General features: G+C 35.5%; 1 protein-coding gene across 1 annotated transcript in view; it reads left to right on the top strand.

The window, feature by feature from the left end:
- Nucleotides 1-19876, top strand: part of LOC131986242 (ryanodine receptor 1-like) — a 65007-nt gene extending 45131 nt beyond the window's left edge. The window contains exons 85-105 of the mRNA XM_059351095.1: nucleotides 374-454; nucleotides 869-957; nucleotides 1261-1389; nucleotides 2269-2373; nucleotides 7582-7663; nucleotides 7767-9088; nucleotides 9582-9664; nucleotides 10059-10218; nucleotides 10310-10396; nucleotides 13716-13985; nucleotides 14114-14244; nucleotides 14638-14680; nucleotides 14760-14893; nucleotides 14985-15045; nucleotides 15856-16002; nucleotides 16084-16218; nucleotides 16764-16920; nucleotides 17907-17971; nucleotides 18047-18147; nucleotides 18431-18482; nucleotides 19189-19876. Of these exons, the coding sequence (XP_059207078.1) occupies nucleotides 374-454; nucleotides 869-957; nucleotides 1261-1389; nucleotides 2269-2373; nucleotides 7582-7663; nucleotides 7767-9088; nucleotides 9582-9664; nucleotides 10059-10218; nucleotides 10310-10396; nucleotides 13716-13985; nucleotides 14114-14244; nucleotides 14638-14680; nucleotides 14760-14893; nucleotides 14985-15045; nucleotides 15856-16002; nucleotides 16084-16218; nucleotides 16764-16920; nucleotides 17907-17971; nucleotides 18047-18147; nucleotides 18431-18482; nucleotides 19189-19284 (3530 nt within the window). The 3' untranslated portion in view covers nucleotides 19285-19876. The remainder of the gene's footprint in view (nucleotides 1-373; nucleotides 455-868; nucleotides 958-1260; nucleotides 1390-2268; nucleotides 2374-7581; nucleotides 7664-7766; nucleotides 9089-9581; nucleotides 9665-10058; nucleotides 10219-10309; nucleotides 10397-13715; nucleotides 13986-14113; nucleotides 14245-14637; nucleotides 14681-14759; nucleotides 14894-14984; nucleotides 15046-15855; nucleotides 16003-16083; nucleotides 16219-16763; nucleotides 16921-17906; nucleotides 17972-18046; nucleotides 18148-18430; nucleotides 18483-19188) is intronic.
- The last annotated feature ends 2014 nt before the right edge of the window (nucleotides 19877-21890 follow it).

Below are 21890 nucleotides of genomic sequence, written 5' to 3' on the forward strand. Positions count from 1 at the left end.
TACAGTATGTCTGATATGTTTCTGTGTTCATTTATCACTGCAACTTTGTTTTGACATTAACTGAATGCATGTGATACTGTTTGTTGTTTGACGTTTGATTGTATGTCCGACCATTTTCAGAACACAGGCATTTGTAGTTCTTCTATGAATATTTTCATAAAATCAACTTATGCTTTAACTTATTTTTAAAAAAATGTAAAACTCGGTTCAGATGTGGTAAACTGCAGTGTTACTAAAATCAAATGAGCCATGATGGTAAGTTAAGAAATTTATTCAGTGTAATATCCCCTCAATTTTACCATGGTATTTAGTCTGACCTCAACCTGATTTTAGGATGTAATTCAACACTTTTGTTCATTTCCTTTTCTTTTAGATGAGAAAGTTATGTCTGATGATGAGTTCACCTGTGACCTCTTCCGTTTCCTGCAGCTGCTTTGTGAGGGTCACAATAATGGTGAGAATCAAATGAGAGTCAAATTAAAAAGTGTAAAAAGGAACGCTTCCGCAAATCATTCTTTCCAGCTGCCACAAGACTGTACAACACCAACACAACCTGAACATTTTTGCATAAATTTCTCCACTTAAATTTGCACTAAGTTGTATATAGTATATTATTATTATTATTATTATTATTATTATTATTATTATTATTATTATTGTATATTTGTATATTGTTAAATGTCTTTTCTTAGATTGTTTATTTTTTATCTTTATCTTAAAAATTGTGTGAAACTTTGCGGCTGTAACAAAGAAATTTCCCCACTGTGGGATTAATAAAATCAAATCTGAATCTGAAAATCAAGCCAAGTCATGATTTTCATTAAAGCAGACATTTTTCATCAAATGATCTCTTTGAACTTTTCTGCAGATTTCCAGAACTACTTGAGGACACAGACGGGCAGCACAACGACCATCAACGTCATCATCTGTACCGTAGATTACCTCCTCCGACTCCAGGTGCACTTTTGATTTAGCCAAAACCCTAAACATAAAGATTAAAAATAAAAGTTTGAAAGATTGGGGATTGTTCCGTCCCCAAAACGACATGTGTAACAGGATATACTATTAAATGTGTAGCGTTTTAGTTTTTATTTAGTAGTTCAGATAATCAAGAAAGTCAGATGATCGGGACCGTGTAAGTACTTTGTAAAAAGTAATTTTAATGTATTAAAAAGCAATAGACCTTTTGAAAAAAATCTTGCTTAAAAGTATTTTCATGTTTCAGGAATATTCTGCTTACTTCCCCTTTTTCCACTCAAGGAGTCTATCAGTGATTTCTACTGGTATTACTCTGGCAAGGACGTCATCGATGAACCAGGCAAAAAGAACTTCTCCAAAGCCATGACTGTGGCTAAACAGATTTTCAACAGCCTCACTGAATACATTCAGGTACATTTTGAACAAATCAGGCATCTAAACTAGCTGACTGTTTATTTTGCGTCTAACTAACTAACCTCTCTCTCTCAATTCAATTCAATTCAATTCAATTGGCTTTATTGGCATGACATAACGCTGTATATATTGCCAAAGCAAGCATCAGAAAAAGATAACAGTAAGGAATATTGAAAGCAATATTTACAATAAATTATTATAATTCTATTATTCATTTTAAAAGAAAACAAAAACTAATAACAATAAAAGAAAGCAATATTTACAATCATTGAATTAGAATCAACATATAATTTCTACAATCTGACTGTCCCAGCAAAAAAAGAAGAAAAAACAAAATAAAAAATAAAAACAAAACAACCAACAGCTGTGTGTCACTCACTGTCTCTCAGTGTGTGACAGGCAGAAACATAGACTGCTACTAATCTTCAGCTCTGTGACTCTTCCCCGAGGAGGAGCGGCAGTTTTTCCTCATCTGACCATTTTAAAAAACCTTTTTTGACAGATTCAAATTTTTGGAAATATGTTTCTCTAATTAGTTCATATTTTTTACATTTGGTGAGGAAGTGTAGCTCTCTCTCTCTCTCTCTCTCTATCTCTCTCTCTCTCTCTCTCTCTATCTCTCTCTCTCTCTCTCTCTCTCTCTCCCCCTCTCTCTCCCTCTCTCTCTCTCATTCTAATTCTAATTCAATTGGCTTTATTGCCATTACGTAACAATGTATATATTGCCAAAGCAAGCATCAGAAAAAAAGATAACAAGATAAGGAAAGCAATATTTACAATAAATTATTATAATTCTGTTATTCATTTTAAAAGAAAAGAAAAACTAATAACAATAAAAGAAAGCAATATTTACAATCTCTCTCTCTCTCTCTTTAGGGCCCATGCACCGGCAACCAGCAGTCCCTGGCCCACAGCAGGCTGTGGGATGCTATTGTCGGGTTCCTTCATGTCTTCGCCCACATGATGATGAAGCTGGCACAGGTACGCACATACGACTCAGTTAATCATACTTTCCGAATTAAAAATATGTGCTATAACCATAAAAAAAAATCAGGAAAAACAAAATCAGTGTTGCCATCTGCAACTTTATGTGTCGACGTAGTTCCCCGACCTCAATTCCTCAAGGATTTAAATCCATTATACAACTTTAATGTCATTACATATTTTATTTTCAGTGACCACGACAGAAATTGATGGTAACCTTGTGAACCAAATTGTGTATTGATGCCCATTTTGGGTGTCATATTGGCTCTCTGTAGTTATCACGAGTCTCAATAGTGAGCATCAATGTAGTGTTTATTGCGCTTTATGTTGGTGGAAGTTCACTTAATTACCCCATCATTGCCAAGCATTTAAGAGTGTCTCTCTGTGCACATATGCATATAACAGTATAAACCACACAGCGGCTCCTTACATGTGCATGAAAAAAATGTTAAATGTTGCCACAGGCCTCATTGTAAACATGCTTGTATATAATTGTTTATTAGGTTGCCAGTAAACACTGCATACGATAAGCCTGAATATTACATTAAGAGCAAAATCACTCATGATTTATTGATTCTATAAGTATTTCAACCTTTTATTTGTACTTCCAGTATGGGTTGGTTTCAAAGTTGTTCGACACATAAATATTCATTCAGACCAGCTGCTTTTTTTTTTACAAGACATTATGGCATGTTGCATCAGGAAACTTGCAGCTGTAAATAATAAAATGAATGATGGCTGAATTCCTCAACCTGATCAACTTAGTGTGATCAATCTGGCTGCAGGTTTTAACTTAATTATTTTAATTCACAATAAGTCAACCGTAAACTGGAAAAAACGTGGTAATGTGTTTTACATTTAATACATATTAAAGGATTTTTTTAACAGCAAAATTGTTCAGCAAAAAGGCCAAACAACTTTGCTTGAGTTTGTGTAATCTCAACAGCGAGAAACAGAACGACGTGCAGTTCTTCCACTGCCGTCTCCTCCCACCTTGTTCTGCAATGCTGGGTTGCAATGTGAATGGACGCCAATAATATGATGTTGCGTGATCAGAATGAATGTCCTTTTGGAGAAACACAGTGTGAAAAGGGCTAAAATGTGTGCTGAGAAAAAATCCTTTAATATGCATTTAATGTTGTACATATTATCAGCTTCTATTTTTTGTAAATTAAAAGAAAAAAACATTACTGAATTATAAGATGCACTTAAAGGCCATTTAACTAGTTAACAAACAAACCTGCTGAAAGTGTTGAACAACATTGATTTCAGACTTTATGGTGCAATTTTATTGCCACAAATAAAAGGTAAAAACACTTTGAGGGAAATCACCTGGCTTTTCCACTCTATGCAGTGCAGTCATTCTCTGAGGATGACTGAAGCTAATGGCACTTTTATTATCAGTGCAATGTTTTGCATGAATAACCCTTTAATTGTACATTCAGAGCCGAACCATACTTCATCCATACGTTCCCAGCTTAGCATACTCCTAACTCATATGACGACTAACACAGAATTACTTTCCCGTGCACTGTCCTTCTTTACCCGATAATTTCACAAGTATCAGCTGTTCTGTCTTGCAGTCTTTATCTTTGAAATAATACAATAAACCAGTGAACAGGCGATATTTTAAAATGTTTTATTCCAAAAAGTCTAATCATGGTGCAGTGTGTGAAATATGTGATGTAGTTTTACTTAGTTTGTGGATCTACACGATCCCAAAAATGTTTTTACTGTCAAATGAAAAAATATTTTTGTCATACACAAGAATATTTGAAAATGTAATGTTTTAAATTGTTTTTACAACTGAATAATGTATGTATTATTCAAACTGTCTTCCACATGGTCAATGCAGGGTAAAGTATGTATCCATTTTATTTATATATTGATGTGATATTGTGTTAACTAGTTTGTAATTTATTCAGTGTTGGTTTTCCTGCTCAGGCTGTTTTGTGGCTACCTGCTTTTAAAGATTAATTAAGAACACTTGATTTGAAATGTCTTAGTTAGTGATTTGTATGTCATGAAAGATCTAAAATGCCCAAATGAAAACAAAGCATTAAGTCTTTCACAATACAAAAACAAAATACATTTCAATTTCCATTTGTGTTTTATTTTTGTTTTATTTTAAAACCCATAATAAGATGTGTATTGTATTTAACTTTAATTTTGTATTGATTTGTTTGAAATTATTAGCATTTTAAATCTTTCAAAGAAAATAGAATTTAATGCAAACCAATATATTTCCAAACAAAACTAAGCACAAGGTCGAAGGAAACTTTTTTAAGAAGTTTGATCAAATACACTTGCAACATTTGTGATCTTATTGCAGCTTTCTGTTGGAATAGCTATAACAGATCCTCTTTGAAAAGTCACAAAGAGGATTGGATTTGCAACAGGAATGTAGTGCTTTGATTTTTTTTTGCAGTAAAAAGTAATGCAATAATGAGAAAACCTATTCTCAAATGTAATCTAAAATTTTTGTGTACTATACAGATTATACCATACAGAATTTTCTTCCTGAAACTACATAACTATATACACTGACCAGCAACTTTATTAGGAACACCAGTACAATGCAATGTTATACAACAGTTCTGCCATTAATTCTACAACTACAAAGATTATAGTTTTTCAGGTTTTGTTGATAATATTTCTACATCATGTTTATTACTGGTGTCACAGTGGGTGGTGGTGGTGTAAATTTAAATTGACAAGTGTTTCTTATATTCTGGCACTACCATGTCTTAAAATTGGGTGGCCAAAATATGAGAAACACCTCTTAATATAATGTACTCCAGTAAAACGACTGCAAACTACAACCTCTATAATGAAGCTGTACTTAAATGAATAGCTCTCTGACAGTGCCAGTGAAAACGGATTATTATTATTATTATTATTATTAGCTTAAGTAAAGGCATAATTTATGGATGGAGATGTTGTATTGGATCACACTAGGTTATACAACTGGACCTAATAAAGTGGCCAGTCTGTTTATATCCATACACATGTATATTTACCTTTTAGCCAGAATTCATTGTAATGTTGAATTTTATTTCTTTATTTATTTTCCATGGCTTTTTATTCATTTATTTATTGTATTTTATATAATGTAATATTTTTAACTTGCCGTCAGACAGCCCTTTCCGACATGGAACTGAAGCTGTTATATAAATGTATGCTCTCTTTAAAGACACCAGATTCCATTTACAAAAACAGTAATTTTACATCACAGAACAAAGTAGATGCTGGTCTACTGCCGTTTGAGTTATTGTGTGACTTTGGTGAATCAGAACCTTCCCTTTTAAAAAGCTAAATCCCAAAGCACACTAAATTTCTGTAGAATTCCTGTGCCAATGTCAACTCACGACATAATTATTCAAGAAAACACACTGAAACAGATCCTAAATCAATACTTGGATGAAGGTAAGATCGCAGGGTTGAAAAGTAGATTATCATCAGATCAGTCTGTCTTCTTTTAAGCACTTGAGTAAAATGTTGCAGCTTGAAGCATGCCTGCTTGTCCAATCTGCACCGCGTCAGGCCACAGGAATGACCTACTGAATATGGATTTCCAGACACAACAAAAATCTCCTTGTAATGAAGTATTTTGCTTTCTTGAACAGTCGCAACTATTGGGTACAGAACCTGGATTTTTAAAAGCAACAATATTGTAATGAACAACAAAAATTGTTTTTACTGAATCGATTAATTCATAACAAAGAAGCAGGTGACTACAAAACTTCCTGAGAGAGGGACTGACTTTTAACCTCCACTGTTGGAGTATACACTTTAATATGAGATTATTTGGTGTTGGAATATACATTTTAATGTGACATCCACTTTGTGTGCACACATTTAACAGGGGTTACGAATTTGTTGCCGATTTCATTCACTAATAATAATTAACCTAAAGGAATATGCTTTTTATTGGTGTTGTGTTGCTTTGTGGCTTCTGGTGGCTTTGGTTATAACACTCTTTAAAGCAAATACAAGGAGTCTTTAACTGGTTACAAAACATTCTCAATTTAATGCTGATATCTCTATTTGAGCTAAATAGACTATCAATGCGAAAATTGGCTGTTTCTATATCGTTATTGTTAATGCCTGTTCCCAGGTCGGATTTACTGTGAAATCAGATTCAACTGTTAACGGCACACAGACCGGAAGAGCCTATGTTTACATTTTCATAGGAATGTTTGGCAATGAGTAACATGTTAGCCAGTTAAGAGGAAGCAGGAGGAGTATTTTCTTGAGTTTTTTTTAATTTTTATGTCATATTCTGGAGTTATGGCTGAAAGAAAAAAATAAAATCACTCCCAAAACAAACACTACCGCTCTTGTCCACATGGATCGCCAAAATCAACACAAAATGAAAGTTCCTTGTATTTGCTTTAAGTATTTACATAACATTATTATATATTTGTATATTATATCTACTGTATATATGTTTTTGAAAATATATTTCATGGAATTCTGTTACGGTTGGCAATCCATGGCTTATTTAGGATTAGTCTTTCTATACACAAATCGTAGAAAGAGAATGAGACGGGCCAGTAGCATCACAAAGTATTCTGGTCTTTAATTCTGTTGACTTAATCTCTTGTTTCTCTGGATGAAGGAATAATGAGTTTAATATTTAGTTAGCAGGTTGTGTAGTGTTTTGTTAATAATAAATCCTGTAGGCAGTTGTAGCATTTATTGATGGGTTGGTATTCATCAAGGTGTTATGTTGCAAAAGATTCAGCCAATATATCTAATGCTCACAGTCATGAATATGTATTCACTATTCAGATAGGAATAGTGTGAAACTTAATGTGTGTTTGTATCTCATAGACAAAAATATAGAAATAGTTATGATAGTTGGAGATGGTTTAGTTTCATTTACATTCTGACATTTTCCTAAACCTTTCTCTCAGCATGAGGGTTTGGTTATTTAACTTCTTTTTGCAGCACCCTCTTTGTTGTGAATGTGAGTGTATGCAACACACAGTATCTTGAATGTACATGTTGTATTATAACAACTATTTGGGTTACTATATGTTCAAATAATTTTGTGTGATTCCACTTTTGTCTTGTGTTTTCCACTTCACCAGTGACTATTGCATCTCTATAATTCTGTGTAAACCCTCCCTTACGTGTTGAGTTTATATCAGATCTGTTCTCATTACTGTAAGATCTTGTGCATCTTTTTTATGGTCACAGGACTCCAGCCAGATCGGTCTGCTAAAGGAACTTCTTGACCTGCAGAAAGACATGGTTGTTATGTTGCTCTCACTATTAGAGGGTAAAAGAGTGTTTTTCTGTTGTTTGGTTTTGCAGCAGTTTTCATCTCTCCCTGTTTTTATCCTTTTCAAATCTCTTTTTGACTTTTACTCTGTATTATTCAGGGAACGTGGTAAATGGCACAATTGCCCGCCAGATGGTAGACATGTTGGTAGAGTCCTCCAGCAACGTGGAGATGATCCTCAAGTTCTTTGACATGTTCCTCAAACTGAAGGACATTGTGGCTTCGGATGCTTTCCGCGATTACGTCACAGACCCTCGAGGGCTGATCTCCAAGAAGGACTTCCAGAAGGCCATGGACAGTCAGAAACAGTACTCCCCATCTGAGATTCAGTTTCTTTTGTCCTGCTCAGAAGCAGATGAGAACGACATGATACACTACGAAGAGTTTGCCAATCGATTTCAAGAACCTGCCAAAGACATCGGGTTCAACATCGCCGTGCTCCTCACCAACCTGTCGGAGCACGTGCCCCATGACACCAGGCTACAGAACTTCCTAGGACAAGCAGAGAGTGTGCTGAACTACTTCCGCCCATTTTTGGGCCGTATTGAAATCATGGGTGCCAGCAGAAAGATTGAGCGCATCTACTTTGAAATCAGTGAAGTTAACCGCAGGCAGTGGGAGATGCCCCAAGTCAGAGAGTCCAAACGGCAGTTTATCTTTGATGTTGTCAATGAGGGCGGCGAATCAGAGAAGATGGAGATGTTTGTCAACTTCTGTGAGGACACCATCTTTGAGATGAATATAGCCTCGCAAATTTCCGAGCAGGAGGAAGAGGGAAAGGGGGAAGAAGATGACGAAGGAGATGAAGGTGGAGGCGAGGGAGGACAAGGAGGGGCAACAAACGGAGGAGGTGATGAGGACAGTAACGGAGAGGAAGTGCCGCCTGAATCAAGCTCTGCCTTTGCAGATTTCATAAACAGCATGCTCAGCTTCTTTAGCATTTTCACCTTCCGTAACCTGCGCAGACAGTATCGCAGAGTGAGAAAGATGACCTTCAAGGAGATTGTGGTTGCTTTGTCCACCTTTTTCTGGACCATCCTAATGAGTATACTCCACTTTATTTACAATGTGTGCAAAGGCTTCTTTATGATCATCTGGCAAACACTGTTTGGAGGTGGCTTAGTGGAGGGGGCTAAAAATATCACTGTGACTGAGATCCTAGCAAGCATGCCAGATCCAACGCAGGATGATGTGCACGGAGATGGACCAGGGGAGCCGAGGACAGGGGAAGAACAAGACACAGGAGGTGTAACAGACACTGGGGAGACTGGGAGCGGAGAGGAGGAAGAGGAGGACACCCAGGAGAAGGAGGGTGGGAGGATACCAGGTATTGATGCACCAGGTGGACTTGGAGACATGGGTGTAGAGTCACCTGTTGAACCACCAACTCCGGAAGGAACTCCCATAACAAAGAGAAAAATGGTGAGTTTTATTAAATGTATGCAAATATTGCCTTATTTACAGCTAAAACCCTTTTCCACTAACTTTAAACAGATTTCTCTCTCATTCACACACCTACATTCAAAGCAAGTTCAAAGCATTTCAACCAAAAATAAATTGGTAAGGAATCCGAAAGAGCAGGCTTTACTTGACCTAAACTGTGAACAATGACAGTGTCAGTGAGTGTGTCGTATTCTATTGATTGGAAAGAGAGGATGGAGAAGGCAATAATAGAAAAGTCAAGTCAGAATCGTCTGATTAATGGTTAGTTCAATTCTCCTGGATTCAATAATCCTGAGTGGAACCCGTTTTAAAACCACAACTACTTTGGTGGAAAAAAAGTATGGATGGTTATTAATCCAGTTCCTTTTTCTTGACAGATATCTTCTCCAAATTAAGACAGAAAAATATTGTATAGTATATATATATGTATAGTATTGGTGGCTTTTGTATATTTGTTTTTGTTTTGTTACAGCCACCAGAAGAGGCTGACGCGAGCCAGAAACCACCTGAACCTGTTCCTGTAGAGGAACCTCCTCCAGAACCTGAAAAGGCTGAGTAAGAGTCTTGAGTTGTTTTCTTGTCTTCATTAGTTTGCTCTCAACATATCTTGTCTCCGTCATGGTTCTAAATAACTAGACTAGACATTTTTGCCAAGACTATAAACTATAAATACTAATTTTTTTTTACCTCAATGAATATCTGCTAGCAAAACCAAAATACTGTTTCATCAAAATTACTGCCAGAATAAAATGCACAATACACCTGTAGTATTACTACACGGTGCAGAGTTGGACCTCAGTAGTGGATGTGGAGAGAAAAGACATGAGCAGAAAGATGGTAAATTCAAGGGTTGCTCATATGCACCAGTTGTAGCCTTAGTGAATCATGGTCACTAAGTTAAAGAAATACGGAAATAAAACAAAAACCTCATCGTGTGTTTGGTTTCCAGTGTTGAAAGTGGCGAGAAAGCAGAGAAAGAATCCCAGGTGAAGGAGGAAGAACAGCCAGAACCACCGAAGAAATCTGCAGCAAAAAAAGATAAGAAGCCGAAAAGGGAAGGAGGTTTCCAAATCTGGACTGAGCTGGAAACCCAAAGGAATAAATTCATGGTGACTTATTTACCAGTATTTGTTGCCAGAATAATATCTCTCTGTTATAGACTCATTAATCAAGTGAAAAATGTTCTTCTTTCTTTTGTAGAACTACCTCTCTCGAAACTTCTACAACCTGCGTTTTTTGGCTCTGTTCCTCGCATTTGCCCTGAACTTTATTCTGCTGTTCTACAAGGTAAAAAGATACTATCATATATTCAAATTATTTATTTTTTTACTCAATAATACACTCTTATATCTTTCTTACTGTTAGGTGCTTGTATCAAATAATTATTCGGTAACACTTTACAATAACCATCATTTATAAATGGTAAACAGATAGTTTGTTAATGTTTAATCATCATTTATAAACCATATATAGGCCATTTAGAATGGTAAATAGGTAATTTATTAATGTTGAACTAACTAAATAATTTATAAATGGCAAATAGATGGTATATTCATGTAAGTTTATAGTTACTTTGCCATTAAGAAACAATTAAACTATAATTATTAGTTTATTAATAGTTTAATTTGCACTCATTATAACATTTTAACACCATATTAAGTATGTTAATGATTTAGAAAAGATTCATATACATTTAAGAAATTGGTTGAAAACATTTTAGTGGGGCGGATTAGCTGAACAATCGTTCACTTTGTGATAAAAGCATGAAATTTGGTAGATGTGTTGGTGAATATGTTTCAAACAAATCTGGATATTGGGCCACCTCAAAAGCGCCCCCTAGTGGCCGTGGCAGGCATTTGTTATACAAATAAATCAATGATGAATAAAAACTGCCCTTTTAATAATACCAACTGGTGATGAATTGTATATTGCTGGAAAGCCTGATTAGTCACCTTTACAATGAGGTACAGCTTGTAAGGATCGTGCATTCATGGAATGAGCAACGGGGCTAAACGTGTGGGTAGCACCCCCCAAAAATGTGCATCCCCTGTGGGGCGGATTAGCTCAATAAATCACAAGAATTGTTTATTTTGCGATAGAAGCACACAATTTGGTGGATGTGTTGGTGGATATGTTTCAAACAAATCTGTATATTGGGCCATCGCAAATTCGCCCCCTAGTGGCCATAGCAGTCATTTTCTTCGTTAAAATTACAAAAAATATTTAAATTATTTCTTAAAATATTTAAAAAATGTAAACTAAATATACGAACTAAATTAAAAAATGTAAATACACATATTAAATTAACAAAAATCCAGTTAGACACTCTTTCAGTTATTTTTCCTGCCCCACCACAATCGGGCTAGCCATCGAGCTAGCTAGCAAATGAGCTAGCTAGCATTTGCTTCCTGGGACAAGCAGTGCAGTGCACTGTCCATCAAGGTATGTCTAAATATTTTATTTCACCTGTTATAATTATGAATAAAATATGCTATGAACATCATAAAGGCTAAAGAGAAAAACAATCATCATGGGCCTTGGCGGAAAAGCAAATTAGCAAGATAGCAAAAATAGGTACTTAAGCTAGCTAGTTAGCTTGGAACATGTATCAGTGGCTGTTGGGTGTGAAAGCTTAATAAGACACTGTTAAATTATGTCCTGTGGAATGTGGACATCCCTCTCTGCACACACACACACACACACACACACACACACACACAGGCACACACACACACACTATATGTAATGTCTCCTTTGCCCATGTGGTTCTTTTTTTCTTTTTTTTCAATGTATTTTATAACTCCATCACAGTTAGTCAGGCGGCTTAGGACCAGATTTGAGAAGAAAGGGGACACGCCGGACAAAAGCACTAAAATTTTTCCACATGCTCTCTATCACCAAAGGTTTCAACTCCTACCAGTTTCAACTGGTAGGAGCCACTTCATCAAGATTGCAGATCGGAGATGGCAGCCATATAAGCCATAAGCCATAAGTCTATGAGAACCAATATATCTTCCAAGCCACTTAGAAGGTCAATCTTGGTGTCAAAATATACATTTTCTGGGTCAAAGAATCATTTAAAGCTATTGTGAATATCACTGGATGACTCACTGTAAATAATTTGTTGATCAAGAACTGACATGAGATGAAAGCGTACCCTTGATTTTTTTGAGCAGTGTACATGGCAGCTAATCCACACTCTCCCGTGAACATTGATTCCAAACAGTTTCAACTCAGGACACCCTGCTGCAACTTGAAGCGAGTTGCCCAGTCTGAGTGAAAATGAACATATCTATTTGATCAAATAATCTTCTAGTGATATTCTCAATAGCTTTAAATGATTCCTGGACCCAGAAAATGTATATTTTGACACCAAGATAGACCTTGTAAGTGGCTTGGAAGATATAGCATTTCTCATAGACTTTATATGGCTGCCATCACCGCAATCTTGATGAAGGGGCTCCTACTAAAAATTGAAACCTATAATGATAGAGAGTATGTGGAAAAAATGTGGTGCTCTTGTCCGGCGTGTCCCCTTTATTTGGCTAAGCCGCCTGACTAAGTCACACACCTCAGTACAAGGATTTTGCCAGTAAGAGTAACCTGCTACAAGTAACCCTAGTAGAATTTTTAAAATGTATGATTTTTTTCTCTGTCTAAATGTGTTTTGTTTTTATTGTTGCAGGTCATACAATATTGAAAATTATTTTTTCTTTTTAAGGAGCAACAGAAGAATACAAGCCAAAGAGGAGGCCGTAGCCTGTGAATGGGAATATCAAGACCTAATAAAATGTTATACAAAGTTAATGTTCTTTTCTATTAGACTGTAATAAAGCTTTTGTCACTTTAACATGTCTCTAAATTATATTTGTGGTGCTGAAAACATGAAACAGCAGCTGAAGGGTAGGCAAAGCATTCCTCGCCAGTAACCACTGGCGGCCATTTTTAAAAATGGCCGCTTTTAAATGGCCATTTTTAAAAATGGCCGCCACAGACATCAGATTTTTTTTTGCGATGGCTCAATATCCAGATTCATTAAACATGTATTCAGCAATGAGTGTACCAAATTTGATGCTTTTATCACAAAATGAACGATTGTTCAACTAATCTGCCCCACTACACAGGGGATGCACATTTTTGGGGGGTGCTACCCACACGTTTAGCCCCGTTGCTCATTCCATGAATGCACGATCCTTACAAGCTGTACCTCGTTGTAAAGGTGACTAATCAGGCTTTCCAACAATATACAATTCATCACCAGTTGGTATTATTAAAAGCGCAGTTTTTATTCATCATTGATTTATTCGTATAACAAATGCCTGCCACGGCCACTAGGGGGCGCTTTTGAGGTGGCCCAATATCCAGATTTGTTCGAAACATATTCACCAACACATCTACCAAATTTCATGCTTTTATCACAAAGTGAACGATTGTTGTAAAATATTGAGCTAATCCGCCCCACTATTTAAAGATTAAATATGTAGTAAATTGTTAATAATTGGTTTATAAACCATCTATAAACATAACTTAGTTGGTTATTGTAAAGTGTTACCAATTATTCCACTGGATCAAGCTGACCTGGTCTACATTATGCTGTCTTGTTTAGGTGTCTGACAGCCCACCCAACGGTGAGGAGATGGAGGGATCTGGACTGTCTGAGGGAAGCGGGCTGTTTGAAGGCTCTGGGTTCTTTGAAGCCTCAGGAGAAGAGGCCGAGGGATCTGGAATGGATGAAGGAGATGAGGAAGAGGAAGACGTCCCAGTTTATTTCTATTTAGAGGAGAGCACTGGATACATGCAACCCACAATGTCTTTCATTGCTATCCTGCACACAGTTATCTCATTCATCTGTATCATTGGCTACAACTGCCTCAAGGTATGATGGGCAAACGGTAAAAACTGATCATAAATCATGATTTAAATATGCCCTATATTATTGGATTTGACTAGAAATTTTACCTCCATGTAGCTCAGTTTACACTGCTTTTTCTATTGTGTTGTCAGATTCCCCTGGTGATCTTTAAAAGGGAGAAAGAACTTGCAAGAAAGCTGGAGTTTGACGGCCTCTACATCACTGAACAGCCCGAGGATGATGATATTAAGGGCCAGTGGGACAGACTAGTCCTGAATACACCGTATGTGGATAAAGAAATAATCTCTGTCCTATCAGATGCTCTGTAAGGTGCAGTCAGCAGCTTTCATCCAATCCACTTTTGTCAAATGCAGCAAATATCTTTCTACAATCCACCAGCTGTCTGTTCTGTGTGCACTAGAAAGAAATCTGGTGTTTATACGTATTCTTGGCTCTGCAATTGGGAAACAAATAAAGTGGCTTGTACTGAGCCATACTACTGTTTCCAGACAGTGTCTTCATGCACAGGACAGGGGAAAGGCAAAAAGAAAAAGGCAATAGGCACAAGAGTCTTACTCCAGAATTGCTAACTGCACCTTTAATAGGGTTAAGATGTAGCAGGCACACATGTTATCTGTCTAAATGTACTCAATAAATGGTGTCCCTTCTTTTTCAGCTCATTCCCCAACAACTACTGGGATAAATTTGTCAAACGAAAGGTGAGTTTTGGTCTATTTTGGTGTTTTTTAAATGAGCTCTGTACAGCCTGTTAATGTGTGATGTAATGTCCGTGTCCAGGTTCTGGATAAGTACGGAGACATTTACGGCAGAGAAAGAATCGCTGAGCTCCTGGGGGTCGATTTAGCCTCCCTAGATGTGAGTCAACAACATGAGAAGAAACAGGAGGAACCAGACACCTCTGTGTTTACATGGTAACTTGCATATTTAACCAACAAAGATCAGATATTTTACTTTATGAATAATGTTATGAAATGGATTTCAACCTGCATTTTGTCTTTTTAGGATAACCTCCATTGATATCAAGTACCAGATCTGGAAATTTGGCGTTGTGTTCACCGACGGTGTAAGAAACCCATATTTACCTCAATATTGCACAATATACCACCCTGTTTCCAAAAATGATCAGAATTCAGAATTCAGTGTCCATCTATAAAAAAGTTAATCATTTGAGCTTAAAATATATTGTATTTGTCTCAATTTCTAACTAATTAGAAAAAATATTGCATTCTGTTTAATTTACATTTCATCCCAACTTATATGGAATTAAAGTTGCATTATACTTGTCTGGTCCAATTAATGTATAAAGCAGCACGTAATACAATACAACAGCAGTGAGTAAAGTAACATCAATAAAAGCAACAAAAAAATCTGAAATGATAAGCAATGGGGGAAAATAGAATATCATTACATATGACCAAATCTTAAACAGACCTATAATAAAACTTGTAAGATCAATTTTATGAAGTAGATAAAAATAAACCAGTATAAGATTAAGCTGAGGTGCTGGAGCTCTAGATGACCTTATCAAACTCAAATTATGGAGCATTCACACACTCAAATCTGTGCAAAAAATTCACAAATCTAAAGATTTTTGCACAGATTTGAGTTTGCATATGGTCTGTTGATTCAGTTTTAAGATTAATTTTATTAAAAACAAAAGATCACTAACAAAATGTAACGACTGAGAGCAACCAAATGCCGTTAAAAACATATGTGTCTTCAGTTTTTGTCTTAAAAAATGGAGGGGAATTATTAGTTCAAAGTGGAATGCTGTTCAAAGCCTTAGAGCTTCTACCACAAAGGCAAACAATTATTCTGAGGATGCAAATATGACCTTACCTCTGATATAACCTTTGTTGTTATCTCTTCTCAGACCTTCCTCTATCTCTGTTGGTACACAATAATGTCGCTGCTTGGGCATTACAACAACTTCTTCTTCGCCTGCCACTTGTTGGATATCGCCATGGGTGTCAAAACTCTGCGCACAATCCTGTCCTCAGTCACACACAATGGCAAACAGGCAAGTGCAGAAAAAAAGCTGGATAGTATTCATTTAGCTCCAGTTTGAATGTACTCACTGTTTCCTCCTTGTCTCTGCTAGCTCATGATGACGGTGGGCTTGTTGGCCGTGGTCGTGTACCTCTACACTGTCGTCGCCTTCAATTTCTTCCGCAAGTTTTACAACAAGAGTGAGGACGAAGACGAGCCAGATATGAAATGTGACGACATGATGACTGTAAGTTACTAGATAGATAGATAGAGAGATAGAGAGATAGAGAGATAGAGAGATAGATAGAGAGATAGATAGATAGATGTACTTTATTTATCCCAAGCTGGGAAATTACAGTGTAGCAGCAGCATTACACACAGAGACAATAACAACACAATTAAATAATTAAATAAAAAGAACAACCTAGGCATACTTCAAGCAATAAAATATAAAAAATACAATAAAATGTAATGTAAAAATACAAATAAAGTGTCTAAAGAAGGAGTATGTATTAAGGAGTAGAATAGAATTCCAGTGCAGAATAAATATGAATATGCAGTATAAAAATAAAAATGTTGCTGCTATGAAACAAATAAGGTGCAATGAACAGTGTGCATAAAAAACACATAAAGTGCATAACGACGGTATGTAATGAACCAGACTATTATTTGTTATTGTACAGTGTGATGGCATGTGGAAGGAAAGTACTGTTGATGAATGTGCACTCTTATTCATTTGTGACCACAGAACTTATCATATGTGATGTGTATTTCCTTTACTTCACTTCACAGTGTTACCTGTTCCACATGTACGTGGGTGTGCGTGCCGGCGGAGGCATCGGAGACGAGATCGAGGATCCCGCTGGAGATGAATATGAGCTTTATCGAGTGGTCTTTGATATAACTTTCTTCTTCTTTGTCATTGTCATTCTGCTGGCCATTATTCAAGGTAAAGATATGGCTATAATTGCAATTATATGGCACTTAAATGGAGTACCCTGACGTGCAAGGAAAAAGGGGAATAATGGGCCTCATTCAATGATATCTTCTTAAGTTTGTTCTTCAGAAATTTCTCAGATTCATGAAGGTGAACTTAAACTGCATAATGTTTCATAACTGTGATAGTATAATTATGAATCCAATTTCCTTATAAGTTAAAAGCATTTGGCAGTTGAACCTAATTTCCCACTTGAACAATGTAGTGTGACGTATATCCACTTTAAGATCTGCATGTCACAATTCCTGTCCAGATTACAGTAACATCATCTTGGCCTCCAGTGATCCCATTACAGGCCTTTTTATCCTTAAGTTTGTTACTTTCATTTTCACAGTTAGCTTTATACATATCGTATTATACTGTTTGTTTAATATAACGTGTTTTTATAATTTTTTATCATTTTTACCTAACTATCTAATAAGTGCAAAATATAATCTTTCTTTTTTTCAAATCAAGCCTACTATGGGTCTTGGGTGGGATGACATTGTTCTTAATGAACATAATTGCTGTGATTTGTGTTAGTGTAGTGTTCATTTATTTTAAAAGACCATATTTCTTTGTGAAATAATGAAAATATATGTAAAAAATATAATAAATAATGAAAATATTATATTTAATTAAAATCAGATAATTTTATACAACTTTATAATTATAAAAAAAACGCATTAAAAAAATATGTTGTGCACAAATATGTCAGCACTCAATTGTGCTCTTTAGTGTGCTTGGATTCTGTTCTTACCTCAGAACAAATCCCAAATAAGAAAAATATATAAGAAATAAGAAAAAAAATATAGAGAGAAATGTGCTCTCGAGAACTGTCAGTGAACAAGGCCCAATGTAAGGAGCTTTTAAAGACTCAAAACTGTTGATATAGAAAAATGATTTTAAAGGTATGTTTGGCACTTGGCAGATTTATAACTAGTGTGCATATACTGCAGGTCTGATCATTGATGCCTTCGGAGAACTCAGAGACCAACAAGAGCAAGTCAAGGAAGACATGGAGGTATGTTACTTTCAGCTGACACTATCCAGTTTTTGCATAATGTAGCTCTGATCCTCACGACTCATTATTATGCAGACAAAATGCTTCATATGTGGCATCGGAAGCGACTACTTTGATACAACGCCGCATGGCTTTGAGACGCACACTTTGGATGAACACAACCTGGCCAATTACATGTAAGTGTGCCTCCTCTCTGTTTTTTTTAGGTTGTCCCTAGATGTTTTTATTTTGTCTCTGCATAATGTACTTTATTACCCGTGTCTTTTTTTATCTACTGCTGATTTTAAATTAGTTTTTCTCTTTCTTGTTTCTGGTTTCTGTAGCACTTTGAGATTTCTGTATGAAAAGTGCTTTACAAATAAAATGTATTATTATTATTGTTATTCCTCTCTGTTAAAGTGTGTGCACATACTGTTTGTTTTTGTGTGTGCAAATATTGACATGTGAATCCTTTTTCAGGTTCTTCTTAATGTACCTTATCAACAAAGATGATACGGAGCACACCGGGCAGGTCAGCAATAATTGTTTTATTACGGTTTTGTTTTTATTGATCTTATTATTAGGATTCCCACTGACTGACAACACAATCTGCTCCTTTTACTTTTTTTTATTGAGTTATGTTATGGTCCATACAATTAAATTCATCATTCTCAATGGGCTTATTAGTCTCATTTATCTGAGCTACAGTTTAAACAAAAAAATCACAAATCTAAGTTAACATTTATAATACAGAAGAAAGTAAGAACCAGCAATGAAAACAAAAATACAGGTTAAAAAATACAAAAAGAAAACCAAACTTATCCTACGGAACTGCTAGTGCCATAATGTTACTAATATCATTTTACAAGAAAAGAAAAGATAAGACAACAAAGAAAAGATACAAATGATTGTCATGCAGGTGTTACATACTCAATCCAACATCCCCATCTTTTTTACAAACTTCTCTCTTTGCAGTATTATCAAAAAAGTAATCTTTTCTATTTTAAAGATACCACAAATTATGTAAATCCAATCTGCTATTCTAGGTATTTCTGGTTTTAGCCACTTTCTACTAATGTCTTTCCTGCCGGCTGCAGTTAGAATTTGAGAACAGATATCTAACCAGAGAATACACAGTCTCTAGTGTAAATGTCCACCTGGACAGTCTGCTGTTTTTCAGTTTCTGTTCTCATGCCGTCTCCTCCTTTGACTTCTTCTTCTCACATCCTCTGTTTAAGGAGTCGTACGTGTGGAAGATGTACCAGGAGCGTTGCTGGGACTTCTTCCCTGCTGGAGACTGTTTCAGAAAGCAATATGAGGATCAGCTTTCCTAGCTTTTAGTACTTTACACATAAAGATAAAATACTATTATTGAAGCACTACTGGTGTTCACCATTCCTGACAAAATTAACAACAAATTGATTTTGTCTTGAAAAAATAAAACTTATTTTCATGAACAGCTAATCGTATCAATATTACTACAAACTTTGGTAACTTGCAGAGAAATTGAACATGCTTTTTACATGCAAATGATAGTCACACCAACAAAAAGTTTTTTTAAGGGGAATTACTATTTAATCATATATCAAATTGCATGAAAATGTCTGTTTAGATGACAAACCCATTGTTCATGTGATAATGTGATAAAGTGCCTGAGCAGTAACATAAGCTGCATCAACTACTACATAGGTAACAGAATATCTTTGCTAGAAAAGTTGACTTTTCCTTTCTGTCTTTTTATGTAATGTAGTTTAACTCAAGTTAAAATATATACGTTTCCTTTGTGCTAATTGTCACTTTCACTTTAGCATATTTTATTTATTTCTCTGTTTAGTTTTCTTCAGATACTATAGCTTATGTTTGAGTTTAAATTATTTTATTTATTGTTTTTCAAGACAACTTTTCAAGTCTGCGATGATGAATAAATTCTGTGAAAGAATAAACTTCACTGTGGCGTGATCTTGATTTGATCTTGTGGTCAGCAGCAGCATGCATTGCATGAAATATTTGCATCATTTCCAGGATGAATTAAATTGTAGTTCAGTGAGTAAAATCTATGAAATAACGAGTGGTGATCTAAAGGTATAATTTAAAACATAGATTGTTCTTTTTCAACCTTTGCAGATTCACAGGTTATCTGCAGTTGAGCTACATTTACATCGCTGATATGTTTAAACAAAACTGTAATTTTAACATTTAATAAGTGTTTGTGTAGAAGTATTTAGTGTTGAAGACTGACTAGATGCCGTCTTAATTTGAAGAATAACAAAAGACACGATTGCACAGGAAAGGAGTCAAAAACTGTTGATCACCACTTATGTTATTTCATAGATTTTACTCACTGGACTACAGTTTACTACTTGTCTTTTCATGACTCTCTGGAACTGATGAAAGGTAAATTCTAGCAGCGGTGGAAAAAGTATTCAGATCCCTTACTTATGCAGAAGTACTAATACCACACTGAAATTACAGTAAAGTAAAAGTCCTGCATTCAAAATCTACTTCAGTAAAAGTACAAAAGTATCAGCATAAAAATGTACTTAAAGAATGAAAAGTGAAAGTACTCATTATGCAGAATGGCCCCACTGAGATCAGATTTTTATGTGGATTACAAATATATTGTGGATTATTATTATTGATGCATTTGTGTAAGCAGCATTTTAATTTTGTAAAGATAGGGCTCATTTTAACTACTTAATATACTTTTATGTGGTTGAATTTATAAACATGCGTAATAATTTTAACCCTTTATCAGGCAAAGAACCATATTTGGTAACTTGAGCTTCAGTAAATCATACAAGATTCAAGTTTTCCTTTATTGTAATTGAATTAAAAAAGTATACAACTAAATTTACGTGTGCTCCTCATATATAAGGTGCTTTAAAAAATACATTCAGACATTGCGCATATATGTAAAAAGTAGTCTAAAAAGATAATAAATAGTTTAAAGGTAAAAGATAAAGTGGTGATGGATGCAAATGATGTGTTATTGTCCATTTCGGGTTGCTGTGGGAAAGAGACTATAATAAATATAATAATAATAATGACTCAATTGACCTCGATTTGCAATATAAAAATGAAACATTTTGCAAAAAGTCTTGTAATATCCTCTAATAACACTTCAGGGTTGACATTTTCAATTTCCAGGAGTCCCTATAAAGGGTTAAACTGATCATGTTTTTATGTTAAATGTCGACCAGAAAAGTAACTTAAGATGTCAGCTAAATGTATTGGACTGAAAGTACAATATTTGCTTCAAAATGTAATGAAGTAGAAGTATAATTCCACAAATGTGGAAATACTCAAGTAAAATGTAAGTACCTCAAATTTGTACTTAAGTGCAGTACTTACTTAGTTATAGTCCACCACTGAATTCTAGCAAACGAAAAGTGCATTTTGGGCCCAAAATGTCGTTCTGGCTACTGTTGGCTTATCTGTCAGTCAACAAAGTAGATGCTGAAGATAATTCATGAATCTGATTTTGTCAATGTAAATTGATACTAAGACAAAAAAAAATCAAAGAAAAGTAATTTTACAGTGACTCTGCACACACTGCAGCAGTTTGTGTGTAACAACCCATTTTCATACCAAGCTGTTGAACTGTGGCCCTGTGGAACATCCCATCTGAACAGGGATTAAAGGCTGAGCATTAAAACTCACATTGAGTCTCATGTGCTTTTCACCCATCCTGTCCTCAAACATTTCCCTCTGAGCCTCGGACATGTCCGCTGCTAACATGAACGTCTCGGGGATCCACCACGGCGTGCTCAGGATGTATGGTGAGTTGATCCTCTTATTCACTGAACAATCATTATTTACTCCCTCTGTTATGACTGATATTTCATGCACTTCTTGTATATTTTATGGTAATCTTCAAAATTGATGTCCGTTCACTGTCAAGCTTTTAATGCTGATCTTGTTAATATTGTGTCCTGTTATA

Source organism: Centropristis striata, chromosome 15 (genome assembly GCF_030273125.1).
Source record: "Centropristis striata isolate RG_2023a ecotype Rhode Island chromosome 15, C.striata_1.0, whole genome shotgun sequence".
Classification (NCBI taxonomy): Eukaryota; Metazoa; Chordata; class Actinopteri; order Perciformes; family Serranidae; genus Centropristis; species Centropristis striata.